Source organism: Somniosus microcephalus, unplaced genomic scaffold, assembly GCF_052327205.1.
Source record: "Somniosus microcephalus isolate GS21.2 unplaced genomic scaffold, FLI_Smic_1.0 unresolved_chr1, whole genome shotgun sequence".
NCBI classification, from domain to species: domain Eukaryota; kingdom Metazoa; phylum Chordata; class Chondrichthyes; order Squaliformes; family Somniosidae; genus Somniosus; species Somniosus microcephalus.
The window spans coordinates 151483540-151498827 of record NW_028225179.1 but is presented as its reverse complement, the minus strand read 5'-3'; the positions used below and the strand labels follow the sequence as shown (position 1 = coordinate 151498827).

At 46.0% G+C, this 15288-nt stretch overlaps 1 protein-coding gene and 1 pseudogene across 4 annotated transcripts in view; both read left to right on the top strand.

The window, feature by feature from the left end:
- Positions 1-7187, top strand: part of LOC147096259 (butyrophilin-like protein 2) — a 397171-nt pseudogene extending 389984 nt beyond the window's left edge. The window contains exons 2-4 of the transcript XR_015074585.1: positions 1405-1752; positions 5876-6163; positions 6797-7187. The product of XR_015074585.1 is annotated as a butyrophilin-like protein 2 (transcript). The remainder of the gene's footprint in view (positions 1-1404; positions 1753-5875; positions 6164-6796) is intronic.
- Positions 7188-12768: 5581 nt separating this feature from the next.
- Positions 12769-15288, top strand: part of LOC147096258 (butyrophilin subfamily 1 member A1-like) — a 61867-nt gene continuing 59347 nt past the window's right edge. For 2 of the 3 annotated variants that reach the window (XM_085975106.1, XM_085975107.1), the window contains exons 1-2: positions 12954-13043; positions 14000-14087. In XM_085975106.1, coding sequence (XP_085831232.1) covers positions 14030-14087 — 58 coding nt within the window. In that variant the 5' untranslated portion in view covers positions 12954-13043; positions 14000-14029. Of the gene's footprint in view, positions 13044-13999; positions 14088-15288 lie in introns of all 3 variants that reach the window. The other variant, XM_085975105.1, reaches the window with a different exon arrangement.

Sequence of the window (15288 nt, the reverse complement as noted above, 5' to 3'; positions counted from 1 at the left end):
TCTCTCACTCCAAGGGTGAAAAAGTTCCACCTGCCTTTCCTTGTACTCCTAAATCCACATTTCTGTCCTGAGTATTAAAGTCTTCAGTATGTTGAATGATTTAATCAGGACCAACCAGTTTAAAAATTCTCTTCATAATCTTGTACACTTCAGTTAAATGAACCAATTTCTCTTTTCTGGAGAAAACAAACCCAACAATGTAGGCAAATGTGGCAGCCGATTTGTACACAGTAAGGTCACAGAAACAGTAAATGTGTTAATTGACCAGATAATCTGTTCTTGGTGTGAGTTGAGGGAGGAATGTTGGCCAGGACACTGGGAGAATTCACGATTCTTCTTTAAATAGTGTCACGGGATCCTTTACACCCACCAACAGGCAGACAGACTGGGCTTCGGTTTAATGTCTCATCAAAAAGGCAGCAGCTCCAACACTACAACACTCCCTGAGTACTGCACTGAAGTGTCGGCTCAAGTACTGAAGTCAGCCTCGAATGTAGCAAAAATCAGCTTAAAAGTGGGTTTAAAGAAAATTGAAGTGTATACGGAGAAGCTGTTTGTTCAGAATTAGAAGCAAAACTGAGGAACACATTAATCTGGAAACAAGTCAGCTGAATGTCTCATTCAAAAAGTCTGCTCGGAATACCAGTAATGGAGCTGAATATACTGCTTCTTGTGCCTGGGAATTGCTTCAGAGTCAGTGCCACCACCTGGAATTTCTTCCATGTTAAGTAGAAGTGTAAACACTAACTGAGTTACCCAGAAATCGCTGGAGTTGGGTTGTTGCATTAGGTGATGAGAAAATCGTGACTTGTTGTTTTCCCCCGGTGCAAATCATAGAAACATAGAAGATAGGAGCAGGAGTAGGCCATTCAGCCCCTCGAGCCTGCTCCACCATTTAATGAGATCATGGCTGATCATTTAGCAGTTTCATGCTGCCTGAAACCGCCAGGATCCTATTCATGATTCATTTCTTCTTGTTACTCACAAAATGGCTACTAAAATTACGAAAAATTTTAAACAATCTCTTGCCGCCGCCTTCCCAGCTTCCTCAAACCCAAATATCCTAAGAGAGGGAGTTTAACTAACTTCCACCATTGTACCATTCTACCTGAGTGCAAGTCTGAGATTAATGGTCAGATTACCCTTTTATCACTGCTACCTATTTATATACACTGTATTTAGTGAGCTAGTAAATGTGTAAATAACACAAGAGGGAACAGTTATTGTTTTTATAAAGTTCTGTCCCTTTTATTGCAAATTTATTTTCCAGATTAATGATTTTTGGAAGAATTAGTCACACTAAAAATTGAATTTTATTTGTTTCCTTTAAAATATCTCCCTGAAGATTAAATTTGTTCCTTCAGTAAGAGTGTTGACGCTGTTTAAAATGTTATATTTTACCAGAGAGATTCCGTGTGCTTGTACCAGACTATCCCATCATAGTCACTGTTGGTGAAGATGTTGTATTAGAGTGCCAACTGGTACCAGATATATCTCTGGATAACCTGGAGGTTCGATGGTTGACATCAGACTCTGCTTCGCCAGTACATTTATACATCGGTGGACAGGATCGAACTGATGTGCAGGACAAAGCTTATCAAGGGAGGACGTAACTTTTTAAAGATGAGTTTCCCTGTGGAAATGCCTCTCTCAAACTGAGGAAGATAAAAGCATCAGATGAAGGGAGCTACACGTGTTTTATTGACTCCAAAACATACCATGCGGAAGCAGTGATAGATCTACGAGTTGGAGGTTAGTCCCTCTAGTTGGAAACTACTAATGTGTGATGGGTATGAGGCACAATATTCAAATTGCAGCATCTTTTAAAATCATAAATGACAATTAGCAAGCTCCAGGTTATTTGAAAATGAAAACCACAAACAATTTACTGGAAAATTCAAGATTTTTGCTAATAATTCAAAATGGGCACAGACTGGAAATATATACCACTCTGCAATTAAAATAAGGTCATGTCCCCTAGTGTACAGACAACACAGTGAAGTGGGGGGTGTAATTGGACACCACTCACCCAGCATTCTGCCTGGCATTTGATCCAGCCAGTGGTACTCACGCTCCAGGCAGGCAGTGACGACTTCAAGCTCTGCTCGACTATGCAGAGATACCAATGTCTAGTGACAGTGCAGGCATAATCCTTCAGAGTTCAGACAACGCACAGCACTAACACTCCCGAGTTCAGACAATGCACAGCACTAACACACCCGAGTTCAGACAACACACAGCGCTAACATTCCCGAGTTCAGACAACACACAGCGCTAACACACCCGAGTTCAGACAACGCACAGCACTAACACTCCCGAGTTCAGACAATGCACAGTGCTAACATTCCCGAATTCAGACAACACCAGGCCTACTCAGCAATTCACTTTTAAGCCCATTCAAATATGTGACCCCATGAACTGGCATGATGTCACCAGTGGAAACCTTTTGTCCATGTACAGAGAAAGATGTCATCAGGTGGCCTGGTTCATGTACAGAAGGGTTATGTCATTGGGTCGACTGAAAACCAGAAGTATTCACACTGTCGCTAATCACTCCGTTAATATAATTCAGTTGCACAGTTCATGTTTTAAATATAATTGGGTGGAAATTCATGGGCCTTGTATGGCATTTCTGAGGCATCTCTGCCTCATTTTGCAGACAAAGCAAAATTCCAAAGGAAAGGGGGAAGGTGCTTTGTGTGTCCACAAGTTACTGGTGCCAACTTTGAAGAGGTGATGCCAGAAATTCCTGTACTTCCTCTTGACTTACACCCCATGAAAAGTCAACCTCCATGACATGGGTATACTTCTTTACCAGGACAATACCCTGGCTAAAGTGTGGCCCACAATGCCGGTTTCCTATCTGTATTTGATTGTGGACAATCGACAATGTGGAAAATTGCCCAGGTATGTCCTGTGCACAAAAAGCAGGACAAATCAAACCTGGCCAATTACTACCCTATCGGCCTACTTCCAATCATCAGTAAATTGATGGAAGGAGTCGTCAACATGAATTCCACAGGTGAGATGAGAGTGATTACCCTTGACATAAGGCAGCATTCGGCCAAGTGTGGCACCAAGGAGCCCTAGTAAAACTGAAGTCAATGCGGATAAGCTGATAACTCTCCTGTGATTGGAGTCATACCTGGTGAGGGATGGAGATGTTGAGGGACTGTGCATTGTACAGGAAACTTTCGTTTAACCGGAGGAGAATGCTCTATCCACCGGCAAAATTCAGGAGTCGGCTCAGATAAGTTTTTTTACTTTTCGTTGCTTTTTTTCTCCAGTCCTGGCTCTGCAAGCGTCTAACTGAAGCTGTTGCTTAGCTACAGAGACGCTTGCAAGCTGCGCCGACTGTATTGAAGCTGTTGCTGAGCAACAGGGTTTGTTGCTTCAGACGGAGCTCAGAAGCTCCGTATGTTTTAACATTAGCGCTCGTTTTTCCAGCAGTGTTGATCGACCGGCACCAGCTCGGTCCCGTCAGTGCCGGATACCAGAAAGTTTCCTGTAAAAGGAAATGATTGGCGGAAAACGTGAAATCGTCAGTGGCAGAGGGTATCTGAAGAGTCACAGATGTAGGTGGGTACAGACTGGACAAGAGTTAAGGTCAGAGGATATTGGTCTAGTGGGACAGCAGCAAGCTTCAATAATCCATCTGCCAAGACACTGCTATTTGTGTATCTTGGGGAGGAATTGGAAACTGGCTGCGGGGTTGGGGAACAATAAGATTGGAAGCATGATGGGGTGGGGGAGGGAGGTCTCTGGAAGGGATGAGTTTGGTAACACTGGGAGATTATGATATGGTGTTTGGTCGTGGGGTCATGGTCTGTAATTAGATGGGGGGAGTCGTCAGACAATTGATGTTCAGCCTCAGCCTGTCAGAGGCCCTTCTGCCAGACAACATCAGTGGCCTCTTTCTTGGTGTGTTTGATGGTATCTGGAATGGAACAGAAAGCTACAAGTGAAACATAGAAGATAGGAGCAGTAGGCCATTCGGCCCCTCGAGCCTGCTCCGCCATTCGATGAGATCATGGCTGATCATCCAAACTCAGTACCACGTACCTGCCTTCTCCCCATATCCCTTGATACCTTTAGCTCTAAGAAATATATCTAACTCCTTCTTGAATATATTTAAAGACTTGGCCTCAACCGCCTTCTGTGGTAGAGAATTCCACAGGTTCACCACTCTCTGGGTGAAGAAATTCTTCCTCATCTCTGTCCTAAATGGCTTACCCCTTATCCTTAGACTGTGACCCCTGGTTCTGGACTCTCTGACCATCGGGAACATTCTACCTGCATCTAGTTTGTCCAGACCTGTCAGAATTTTATAAGTTTCGATGAGATCCCCTCTCATTCTTCTAAACTCCAGCGAGTATAAGCCCAATCGACACAATCTCTCCTCATACGTCATTCCTGCCATCCCAGGGATCAGCCTTGTGAATCTTCGCTGAACTCCTTCCATGGCAAGAACATCCTTCCTCAGATAAGGTGACCAAAACTGCACACAGTACTCAAGGTGTCGTCTAACCAAGGCCCTGTACAACTGCAGCAGGACATCCTTGCTCCTGTACTCAAACCCTTTCGCTATGAAGGCCAACATACCATTTGCCTTCTTCACCGCCTGCTGCACCTGCATGCTTACCTTCAGCGACTGGTGCACAAGGACACCCAGGTCTCGTTGCACTGCCCCTTCTCCCAATCTATTGCCATTCAGATAATAGACTGCCTTTCTGTTTTTGACACCAAAGTGGATAACCTCGCATTTATCCACGTTATATTGCATCTGCCACGCTTCTGCCCAATCACCCAACCTGTCCAAATCATCCTGGAGTTTCTCGGTATCCTCCTCGCAGCACACACACCCACCCAGCTTTGTGTCATCTGCAAACTTGGAGATATTACATCTAGTTCCCTTATCTAGATCATTAATGTATATTGTGAATAGCTGGGGTCCAAGGACCGATCCCTGCGGTACCCCACTAGTCACTGCCTGCCACTCGGAAAAAGACCCGTTAATTCCTACTCTCTGCTTTCTGTCCGCCAACCAGTTCTCTATCCAAGTCAATACCTTGCCCCCAATCCCATGTGCCTTAACTTTACACGCTAATCTCTTATGCGGGACCTTATCGAAAGCCTTTTGAAAGTCCAAATACACCACATCTACTGGTTCTCCCTTATCTATTTTCCCAGTTACATCCTCAAAAAATTCCAGTGGATTAGTCAAGCACGATTTACCTTCTGTAAACCCATGCTGACTTTGTCCGATCCTGTCACTGCTTTCCAAGTGCTCAGCTATTACATCCTTTATAATGGACTCTCGCATTTTCCCCACTACCGATGTCAGGCTTACCGATCTGTAATTTCCCGCTTTCTCTTTACCACCCTTTTTGAATAGTGGGGTAACATTAGCTACCCTCCAATCCATGGGTACAGTTCCAGATTCCAGCGAATTTTGGAAGATGATCAGCAATGCTGAGAGGGAAATAAATTTAAAGAAACAGAAAATGGTGATATTGCAGCAGTTGTTGATGAAGAGATTGAGTGAAGGCAAGATGAAGGAGTCCAGAATGATTGAGAGTGCTGGAGACAGGAAAAGTGGTCTGATTCAGGTTCACAGACAGACTGCTCCTGCCTGAAAGAGAAGGCACAGACGTGGTGGTGGAAGAAGAGTTTGTCACATCATGAGGCCAATCCGATATTGTCTGTTTTACACTATCGGCGAAGTTAAAATTACCCCCACTGATTTTAATACTTGGGTCAGTCAATGGAGGAATAGGTTGTCCTATATTAACTTTAACAGACTAAAATTATTGTAGATTGTTGCAATTGCACATTTAACAATAAAAATGAGTAATATTTTTGATCCTAATTGCAGGTTTTGGACACCGGCCTTGGATTCACCTGGAGGAAAACAACAAACAAGGAGTTCGAGTTGTGTGTAAATCTGATGGATGGTATCCTGAGCCAGAGCTATGGTGGGTGGATGGGAATGGACAAGATGTGACCGCACAGTCTGAAACAGAATTCATAAAGGACTCCAGAGGCCTCATTGCTGTCCAGAGTCATCATATTGATGTAACAAGTGATTCTGTAAACAAGTTTTTATGTTTCATGCAAAACTGGTTATTGAACAAAAAACGAGAGGCCCATCTCCAGATATCAGGTATGTGAGAACTTAGAAATCGTTTTATATTTTAAAAAATCCTAACTAAATTTCTCCTCTCCTGAAGGCACTAACTCAGACTGGGTGTGGATCCACAAGCACTGGTCCTCCTGTGGACCAGGCCCAAGGGGCAGTTTTTCATATTTGAACCTAGAAAGTTGGCAAGCTCGTGGACTATCTGCGACACTGCAGATGAGCCTGATGTGTCCTCACCCAATGTCCACATGTCCATATTCCAACAGTGATCACTGGATAGAGATTAGGGGCAAGAACACTGGGTATTGTGGTTTTGTATTGAAGTAACCAAATTACTATTATACTTCAATTTTTATGTTAGAATATGTATAATGTGGCACCAATGTACAAGGTGGAGGTAATGAGTTAATTCATACCCTGAGTTAAACGATATATGGGTCTGTATATTGCATTTACCCAGCTAAGCTTTAAAAACATGATTAAGTGACTTCAAATGCTGAGAAATTAAACTGCAGAGCAACTTGTGGGAAGATTGGGGAGGATGTCTGCTCGGCCCAGTGAGGCAGCACATATACAAGATAACATATCTAAGAATTTGTTTGTTGTTCCATTACATCAAAGTATGGTGGGCCTAATCAGGATGTGCTTGCTTTGCAGAAGTAACCCAGAGACAAGGCCAAAAGTCTGGGCTTTGCAGAGATTGAACGAGGACTGTTATCTTAAGAAAACATGTAACGAGCAAACCACCTGACCAGAAAACAAACGGACGGTTGTAAAGCAATTAAGATGAGGCCCCAGTCACAGAAAGTGACAGGACCAACTGATAACAGAACTGCGAGTTTGTAGGCGGCAGGAAGGATTAAATGTTATGGTTTATAATTGCCATTTAGCTATAACTCTGTATATGCTGATAAGCTTTGTACCCGCCCCTAGGGCAGGGGTTTGATTTATGTATAATTGTGAACGTTGCTAGGATATCGGTGGAGTCGGATTCAGACAGCGATCTGAAAGGTTCTCCCCAGGTCTGAATAAACCGTTGTGACTTCAATTAGTTGGTCTGTCTTTCTTACAACAAGCCGGTGACGTCGACCTTGTATATCACTTGGTCCGCACTTTGGGGGCTTACTTCAATATGACTGAAGAAAAGATTTGAATATTATTGTAAGCTACTAGAAAGGCTGGCTGTATTTAATGTAGATTAGTCACCAGGACCAGATGGGATGCATCCTACAATGCTGAGGGAAGTAAAGGTGGAAGTTGCGGAAGTACTGGCCATAATCTTCCAATCCTCAGGGAGACGAGCCTCCATCACCTCCTCTCCTTCTGTCGCCAGCTATTTAACCAGGTGGCCCGACAAGAGGAAACAGTGCATGATTTCTACATCCAGCACCCGGGGAATCACCTTTTTTAAAATTCATTCCTGGGATGTGGGCGTCGCTGGCATTTATTGCCTGTCCCTAATTGTCCTTGAGAAGTGATGATGAGCTGCCTTCTTGAACCGCTGCAGTCCATGTAGTGAATGTACTCCCACAGTGCTGTTAGGGAGGGAGTTCCAGGATTTTGACCCAACGACGATGAAGGATCTGCGATATATTTCCAAGTCAGGATGGTGTGTGACTTGGAGGGGAACTTGCAGGTGATGGTGTTCCCATGCGCCTGCTGGCCTTGTCCTTCCAGGTGATAGAGGTTGCGTGTTAGGGAGCTGCTGCTGAAGAAGCTTTAGCGAGTTGCTGCAGTGCATCTTGTGCGCCGGTGGTGGAGGGAGTGAATGGTTAAGGTGCTGGATGGAGTACCAATCAAGCAGGTTGCTTTGTCCTGGATGGTGTTGAGCTTCTTGAGTGTTGTTGGAGCTGCAATCATCCAGGCAAGTGGAAAGTATTCCATCACACTCCTGACTTGTGCCTTGTAGATGGTGGAAAGGCTTTGGAGAGTCAGGAGGTGAGACACTCGCCACAGAATACCCAGCCTTTGACTCATAGAGTCATAGTCATAGAGTTATACAGCACAGAAAGAGGCCCTTCGGCCCATCGCATCCACGCCGGCCATCAAGCCCTGTCTAATCTAATCCCATTTTCCTGCATTTGGTCCGTAGCCTTGTATGCTATGGCATTTCAAGTGCTCATCCAAATGCTTCTTGAATGTTGTGAGGGTTCCTGCCTCAACCACCCTTTCAGGCAGTGAGTTCCAGATTCCAACCACCCTCTGGGTGAAAAAGCTCTTCCTCAAATCCCCTCTAAACCTCCTGCCCCTTACCTTGAATCTATGCCCCCTTGTTATTGACCCCTCTACTAAGGGGAAAAAGTTCCTTTCTATCTACCCTATCTATGCCCCTCATAATTTTGTACACCTCAATCAGGTCCCCCCTCAGCCTTCTGTGCTCCAAGGAAAACAACCCCAGCCTGTCCAGTCTTTCTTCATAGCTGAAGCGCTCCAGCCCAGGTAACATCCTGGTGAATCTCCTCTGCACCCTCTCCAAAGCAATCACATCCTTCTTATAGTGTAGCGACCAGAACTGCACACAGTATTCCAGCTGTGGCCTAACCAGTGTTTTGTACAGCTCCATCATAACCACCCTGCTCTTATATTCTATGCCTTGGCTAATGAAGGCAAGTATCCCATATGCCTTTTTGACCACCTTATCCACCTGTTCTGCTGCCTTCAGGGATCTATGTACATGCACACCAAGGTCCCTCTGACTCGCTCTTGTTGCCACAATATTTATGTGGCTGGTCGAGTTAAGTTTCTGGTCAATGGTGACCCCCAGGATGTTGATGGTGGGGGATTCGGCAATGCTGTAGAATTTCAAGGACGGGTGTTTAAACACTCGCTTGGAGATAGTCATTGCCTGGCACTTGTGTGGAGCGAATGTTACTTGCCACTTATCGGCCCAAGCCTGAATGTTGTCCAAGTCTTGCTGCATGCGGGCATGGACTACTTCATTATCTGAGGAGTTGTGAATGGAACTGAACACTGTGCAATCATCAGCAAACATCCTCACGTGATGGAGGGAAGGTCATTGATGAAGCAGCTGAAGATGGTTGGGTCTAGGACACTGCTCTGAGGAACTCCTGCAGTGATGTCCTGGGGCTGAGATGATTGACCTCCAACCAACACAACCATTTTCCTTTGTGCTAAGTATTACTCCGGCCAATGGAAAGTACCCCCACCCCACCGATTCCCACTGACTTCAATTTTACCTACTGCGCCTTCTGGACCTCGGACGGTGTGCGGTGCCAAGCCTGTGAGGAGGTGGGGCATTTCTGCAGAAACTGCCCTGGCGCCCAGCGTACCAAAACAGCTAAGGCTGCAGAGGACCGCTCCTTCCCCAGGAACCTGTCCCTGCCCCCGCGCCAGAGGGGAAGACTGCATGGTCGATGGTGGAGGCACCCACCACATGGCCTCGACCAGGATGGGGTTGGAGTGTCCTCATGGAAGGAAGGTGCGGAGGAAGAAGGAGCATCTGGAGGCAGGTCCAGGGGGGAGAAGCCCTGCCCATGTGGTGGGGTGGGTAGGCCACGGATCATGAGAACATACCGCCACTTGTCACCACGTTAGCCATCCTGGGTGCCATTAAGCCTGTTGCCACCCGACATCGTGCAGGAACTGCTCGACGATGTAAGTAAAATTACCCCACCTACTGGGTTAGTTGATTGTGGTGGGGAAGGGAAGGGCACCCTTTCCCCATCTCTGGCCGTGGTGCTGGGCGCCTTGGTGGTGCTTGGGATTGTCTCGCTCCTGGTTTTGGCATACAGCCCAGGACCTGAATTACAATGTTTGGAGGCGGGGGAGGGGCCCGGACTGCTACCACCCTCTGACCCAGATCCCTCAGAGGAGCCTAGGGAGGACTTCCCTGCTGAGGATCCTGGGCTGGCATGATTGCAGAGATAGGGCCAGTTAGAGCACCCAAACCGCTAGCTGCCCTCTATACAGTGGGTGGGTCGGTCGCAAGCGGCAGTGACCTGGAGGGGCATGGCGAATTGGTGGCGGGCACTGGGGATGATTTGGAGACTATCACCAGTGAGGCGGTGGATTCCCTAGTTCCCCCAACCAATTCCCCCTCATCCCCATTGAGCAATTCCAGGAATTTCCTCGGGGGAACCATTATCACTGCAACAAGGTTCAGCTGGCTGCCGACCATTGGTCAGAGCTGGCGTTGCTCATCCAGTCCATCCCGCCACCATCAAGATCTTGCGCATGGGCGAGGATGTTGACTAGTTTGAGCTGTGGTAGCTGAAGCATCTCCTCACTGGGCTGCCTGAGGGTGCAGGGGTCAGGTAGTGGCCCCACTCCCCCGTCACATTATTGGTGTTTTGGCCAAGGTTGCACTCGGTTTTTGTCTGGAAGATAGCCATAGCCAGCCTCAACATTAATGGCAGCAGAGAGGCCCACTGCAGATTTAGCAACTGCTCCATCCTTCGGGAAGGGAAGTATGCTGTGTGCTTCCTTCAGGAAACCCACACCACTCTGGGAGACAAAGCCAAATGTAATCCTGGAGTGGAGAGGGGGGTCTACATGTCTCAATTTGCCATGACTTCAAGTGGGGTGGCACCACATTTTCAACTGGACATCTTAGGGGTCAGGGAGCTGGTGCCAGGTCGCTTGCTCCATCTCGCTGTTTGCCTTGGGGATGTGCTCCTTCACTTATTGAATGTGTACAGACCCCAGGCCAGTGCTCAGCAAGTACGCTTTTTTGAAGAATTGTCCACTTACCTTGACTCCATCGAAGCTAGCAAATGCATAATCCTCGGGAGTGGATTTTATCTGCACCCTCGAGGCCCGGGACCACTCTGGTCTTCCATAGAGCCGGTCATCAATGGAGAAGTTGAGGGACCTGGTCCGGTCCTTCGGCTTGGTGGACGTCTGATGAAGTCTCCATCCCGACTCCGTCACCTTCACTTTCGTGGGACTGGAGGAGGGTGGACCAGAATTGACCGCCATTGCATATCCTGGGCGCACGTCTCCTGCATTCCATCAACTTCCATGCGGCCGGTGCCGTGCTCATATCACTACCTGCTGTGGATGGAGCTTGTTCTACTCCATGTGCAGGTGAGGTCCACCTACTGGCACGTCAACAACTTGCTTCTGAGGACCAATGGTTCCGGGAGTCGTTCCATCACTTCTGGGTCCATTGGAGAAGGAAGAAGTGAGGTATCTCCACCTTGAGGCTCTGGTTGAATGTGGACAAGGCTCATGACCGTCTCATCTGTCAAGAGTATGCAAAGAGGTCTGAAATCAGGCGGTTGGAGAAGGAGGTGCTTGGTCTGGAGTCCTGTTTATTGCTTTATTTAAATAGGAGATCAAATTGAGGGACAACTTACACTGAGACTATAAAATGGGAATCAGAGTGCCTCAGTGTGGAGAATGGTCATAATGGAGAAACCAGCTCTAGTGAAGGAGAAAGGTGGGTAATGGGTGAAGCTCATAGTGGAATCAGATGGTGACTGGTGGGAGCTGCTGACAGGTTATTGTCAGAAGCCCTTTTCAGACAGCCCAATGACTGGCTGTAACCAGTATAACACCGGGATCCACTCGATCTTGGGCCAAAATCCCAAAGTCTAATGTCCCTCATGTCTTTTTCTGTGAGAAATGTAGCAATTTCAATGAAGGGAGGAAATCGGACTTGTGCCAGCAGAAGATTCCTTGAATGAACAATTCATGAACATGTTCTGTGACTTTTCTGTGTGAGACAAAAACATGAAATGCAAAAATGGCAGAAGGTCATCGAAAGAATCCTTGAAAGAAGCTAAAAGGAAGATACTTTGTTTGAGCGGAATAAAGCATGTAGATTGCCATGGGAAGGAAGGGCTCCTCTTTTCCGCTCTTGTAGTTCCCTCCCCACTGTGGAGGACCCAGAGATAATACTTTCAAGGTGTGTGCAGCAGAGATTGTTATGTGCTTGTGGTTTCTAGCTAATAATCACTGGCCTACAAGTGATTCCAGTCCCATGGTTCACTTGAAATGGTCAAGCCAGCCACTCAGTTGTATCAAACTGTTATCAGTGGTTCAAGAAGGTCCACCACCATCTTCTCAGGTCAACTAGGAATGGACAATAAATCACTTGCCAGTGATACCCATGTCCTGAGAATAAGTAAGAAAAAAAACAGTAGTGTGACAGGAAATCAAGCAAGATAGGTGCATTCCTGATCAGTGTCAAGCCCAGTCTAACTGTGCCCTTTGTATTGGGGCTCATCCTATTCAGACACAAAGCAGTTTATGGCTGGATAGCAGACTATTTCCAAAAGCAAAATACTGCAGATGCTGGAAATCTGAAATAAAAACAGAAAATGCTGGAAATAATCAGCAGATCAGGCAGCATCTGTGGAAAGAGAAACAGAGTTAATGTTTCAGGTCGATGGCCTTTCATCAGACTATTTCCAGTGGTTAAGGGATCAAGAACAAGGGGCTATAGATGCATGATTAAATGTAAGAGATTTCGAACGAGGCAAGATAAACTTCTTTACACAGAGTTGTGAGGCTGTGGAATTCGCTTCCAGAGTCAATGGTTGAGGCACAATGTTCTGGTGTGACAAATGGTTCTTATGTTTTTACCCAAGACAGGCCTCAGCCCAGTCAAAGGGTTGGAATTCAAAAGTGCAGAACGTAGCTCAGAAAATAACTACGGTACTGTCGTGAAACATATTCACACAGTCTTCACTTTATTAATTAAATACATGTGTTGAAGTGACAAATTATTAATTCTCTGGGGATTATCGTTTAAAGAGCAACTTTCGTGCGATGACACACGAGACCAGCCAAGCACCACTTGTGAGGAACCAGTGACTGTTACTCAATGAAAAACGAAAGTAAATGTTTTCAGGGACGAGGTGCTGCGAACGTGTTTACGCCTCACAGACCTGGTGGACAAAGGCGGAAAATCTTCGATCAGATTGTCGGAAAGTAAGAGGTGAGCCCCAAATATTTTTCATTTCAGGGAAAGGTTTCATTCCCAGTGGGATTGGGCTGTTTTTATTAATGGTGAAAGGTCCCAGTTTAATACAAGGCGTTGAACGGGAACCTGCTGGAGATTGTCCAGCGAAACGTTGAAAACTTCATAAAATGTCTCTAATCACCTCAACAGTGTCTCGAACTGGGTCCTTATATCAGTATATAAGGGAACTGTAGGAAGAGGTCATTTTAGACATAAACCGTCAGAGTCAGAGAGAGCGACGGAAGTGAAAGGGAGGAATATAATCTTGCGACGGCCATTAAATGAAACCGCGCCCGCTGGGAGTTTCCATTTAAAATCAAAGAGTTCAGACCCTGTAGATAGTTGCGCTATCTCCTCTCTTGAAATAAACCTTTAATCCAAGAGGCTCTACTAAAACCACCCTACTATTGAACATCCCCGGATTTTCATTACTCCAGCGGCCGTGCCTTCAGCTGCCTGGGCCCTAAGCTCGGGAATTCCCTTCCTGAACCTCTCCAACTTCCTCTCCTCCTTTCGAGATGTACCTCAAAACCTGCCTCTTCGACCAAGCTTTTGCTCACCTGTCCTAATACCTCCTTATGCTGCCTTCACCTTGGGTTCTCAATTAAAAGGATACTCGTGCTGTTTTAAAAAAACATATTTTCTCTTGTGTGACGAAATAACTGTAATAATCCGTAAAGTCAAGCATCTGAAAGCAGAATTCTATTAATCTGCAAAACTAGGAATGTTTTCACAGAGTTATTGAACTGATTTCATAGTAGAGTTTATTTGGCCATAAAAAGGGGTAAATCTGTGGCGTCAGAGTTTTACATTTCACCAGAAAGTTGGTAGAAGTGCCACACAGCCTGTTTAACAATGGTATGTCAATACTGCAGGTATAGCATAAGATTTATGACACATAATAAGAACTGTATCGATTTTCTGTGTATCAGGGATGGTTATTCTGCTAAGATATCACAAAGATGGAAGAAACTCACTTCATTGTGCTTTCACTCCTTGGGATTTTGTTCTCTGTATATGGTAAGAATATTAACATTTATTCATTTAATTATATTTATTGATAATATGCAATGCACAACATAGTATTCTGCTGTGAAGGTGGAAGTGTCTCAAGATTGCAAAGACTAATTATTAAGTAAACATAGACGGTTTCAGAATTTAGCTGTTGCTTGGTCAGGAGTCTTTGCTCATCTATCTGGAGGTTAGAAAGGCAGTTCAGGAGAAACCAGCATCTTAAGATTGTTTTGCAGGTGTAACAAATGCACAAAGTCTGACGTGCTTGCAATGAAGTACCATTTTTAATAATATTACGGGAATTATCATGTTTCAAGGTTTCAGACTGCAAGGAGGGGGAGGGGGGAGATGAGAACATTAGTGTACTATATGTAGAAAATGCTGGTATTGAGCTAAACCTAGCTCTCAACAAAGAGTTAAATCACAGGCAAGCAGGGCTGGTGGGTGTAAATTAGGTTTCAGATAGAGGATCTAAACCATCATCTTTCAGACAACCCAACCAGTCCCCATCCACCACCACCCTCCTCCGCCTGGCTGAACTTGTTCTCACATTGAATAACTTCTCCTTTGACTCCACTCATTTCCTCCAAATTAAAGGTGTTGCTATGGGTACCCGCATGGGTCCTAGCTATGCCTGCCTTTTTGTGGGATATGTGGAACACTCTTTGTTCCAGTCCTACTCGGGTCCCCTCCCTCACCTCTTTTTCCGATACATTGATGACTGTATCGGTGCCGTTTCCTGCTCTCGCCCCGAACTAGACAATTCCATTCACTTTGCCTGCAATTTCCACCCTTCCCTCACCTTCACATGGTCCATCTCCGACTCTTCCCTTCCCTTCCTTGACTTCTCCGTCTCCATCTCTGGGGATAGGTTATCGACCAATATAGGATATCGAACAAGCCCACTGACACCCACAGCTACCTGAACTACACTTCCTCCCACCCCGCCTCCTGTAAGGACTCTATTCCATTCTCCCAGTTTCTCCGTCTCCGCTGTATCTGCTCCAACGATGCCACCTTCTACACCAGTGCTTCTGACATGTCTTCGTTTTTCCTCAACCGAGGATTCCCCTCTACCGTGGTTGACACGGCCCTCGACCGTGGTTGACACGGCCCTCGACCGTGTCCGTTCTATCTCCCGCACTTCTGCCCTCACCCCTGCCCCTCCCTCCCGGAATCACGATAGGGTTCCCCTTGTCCTCACCTT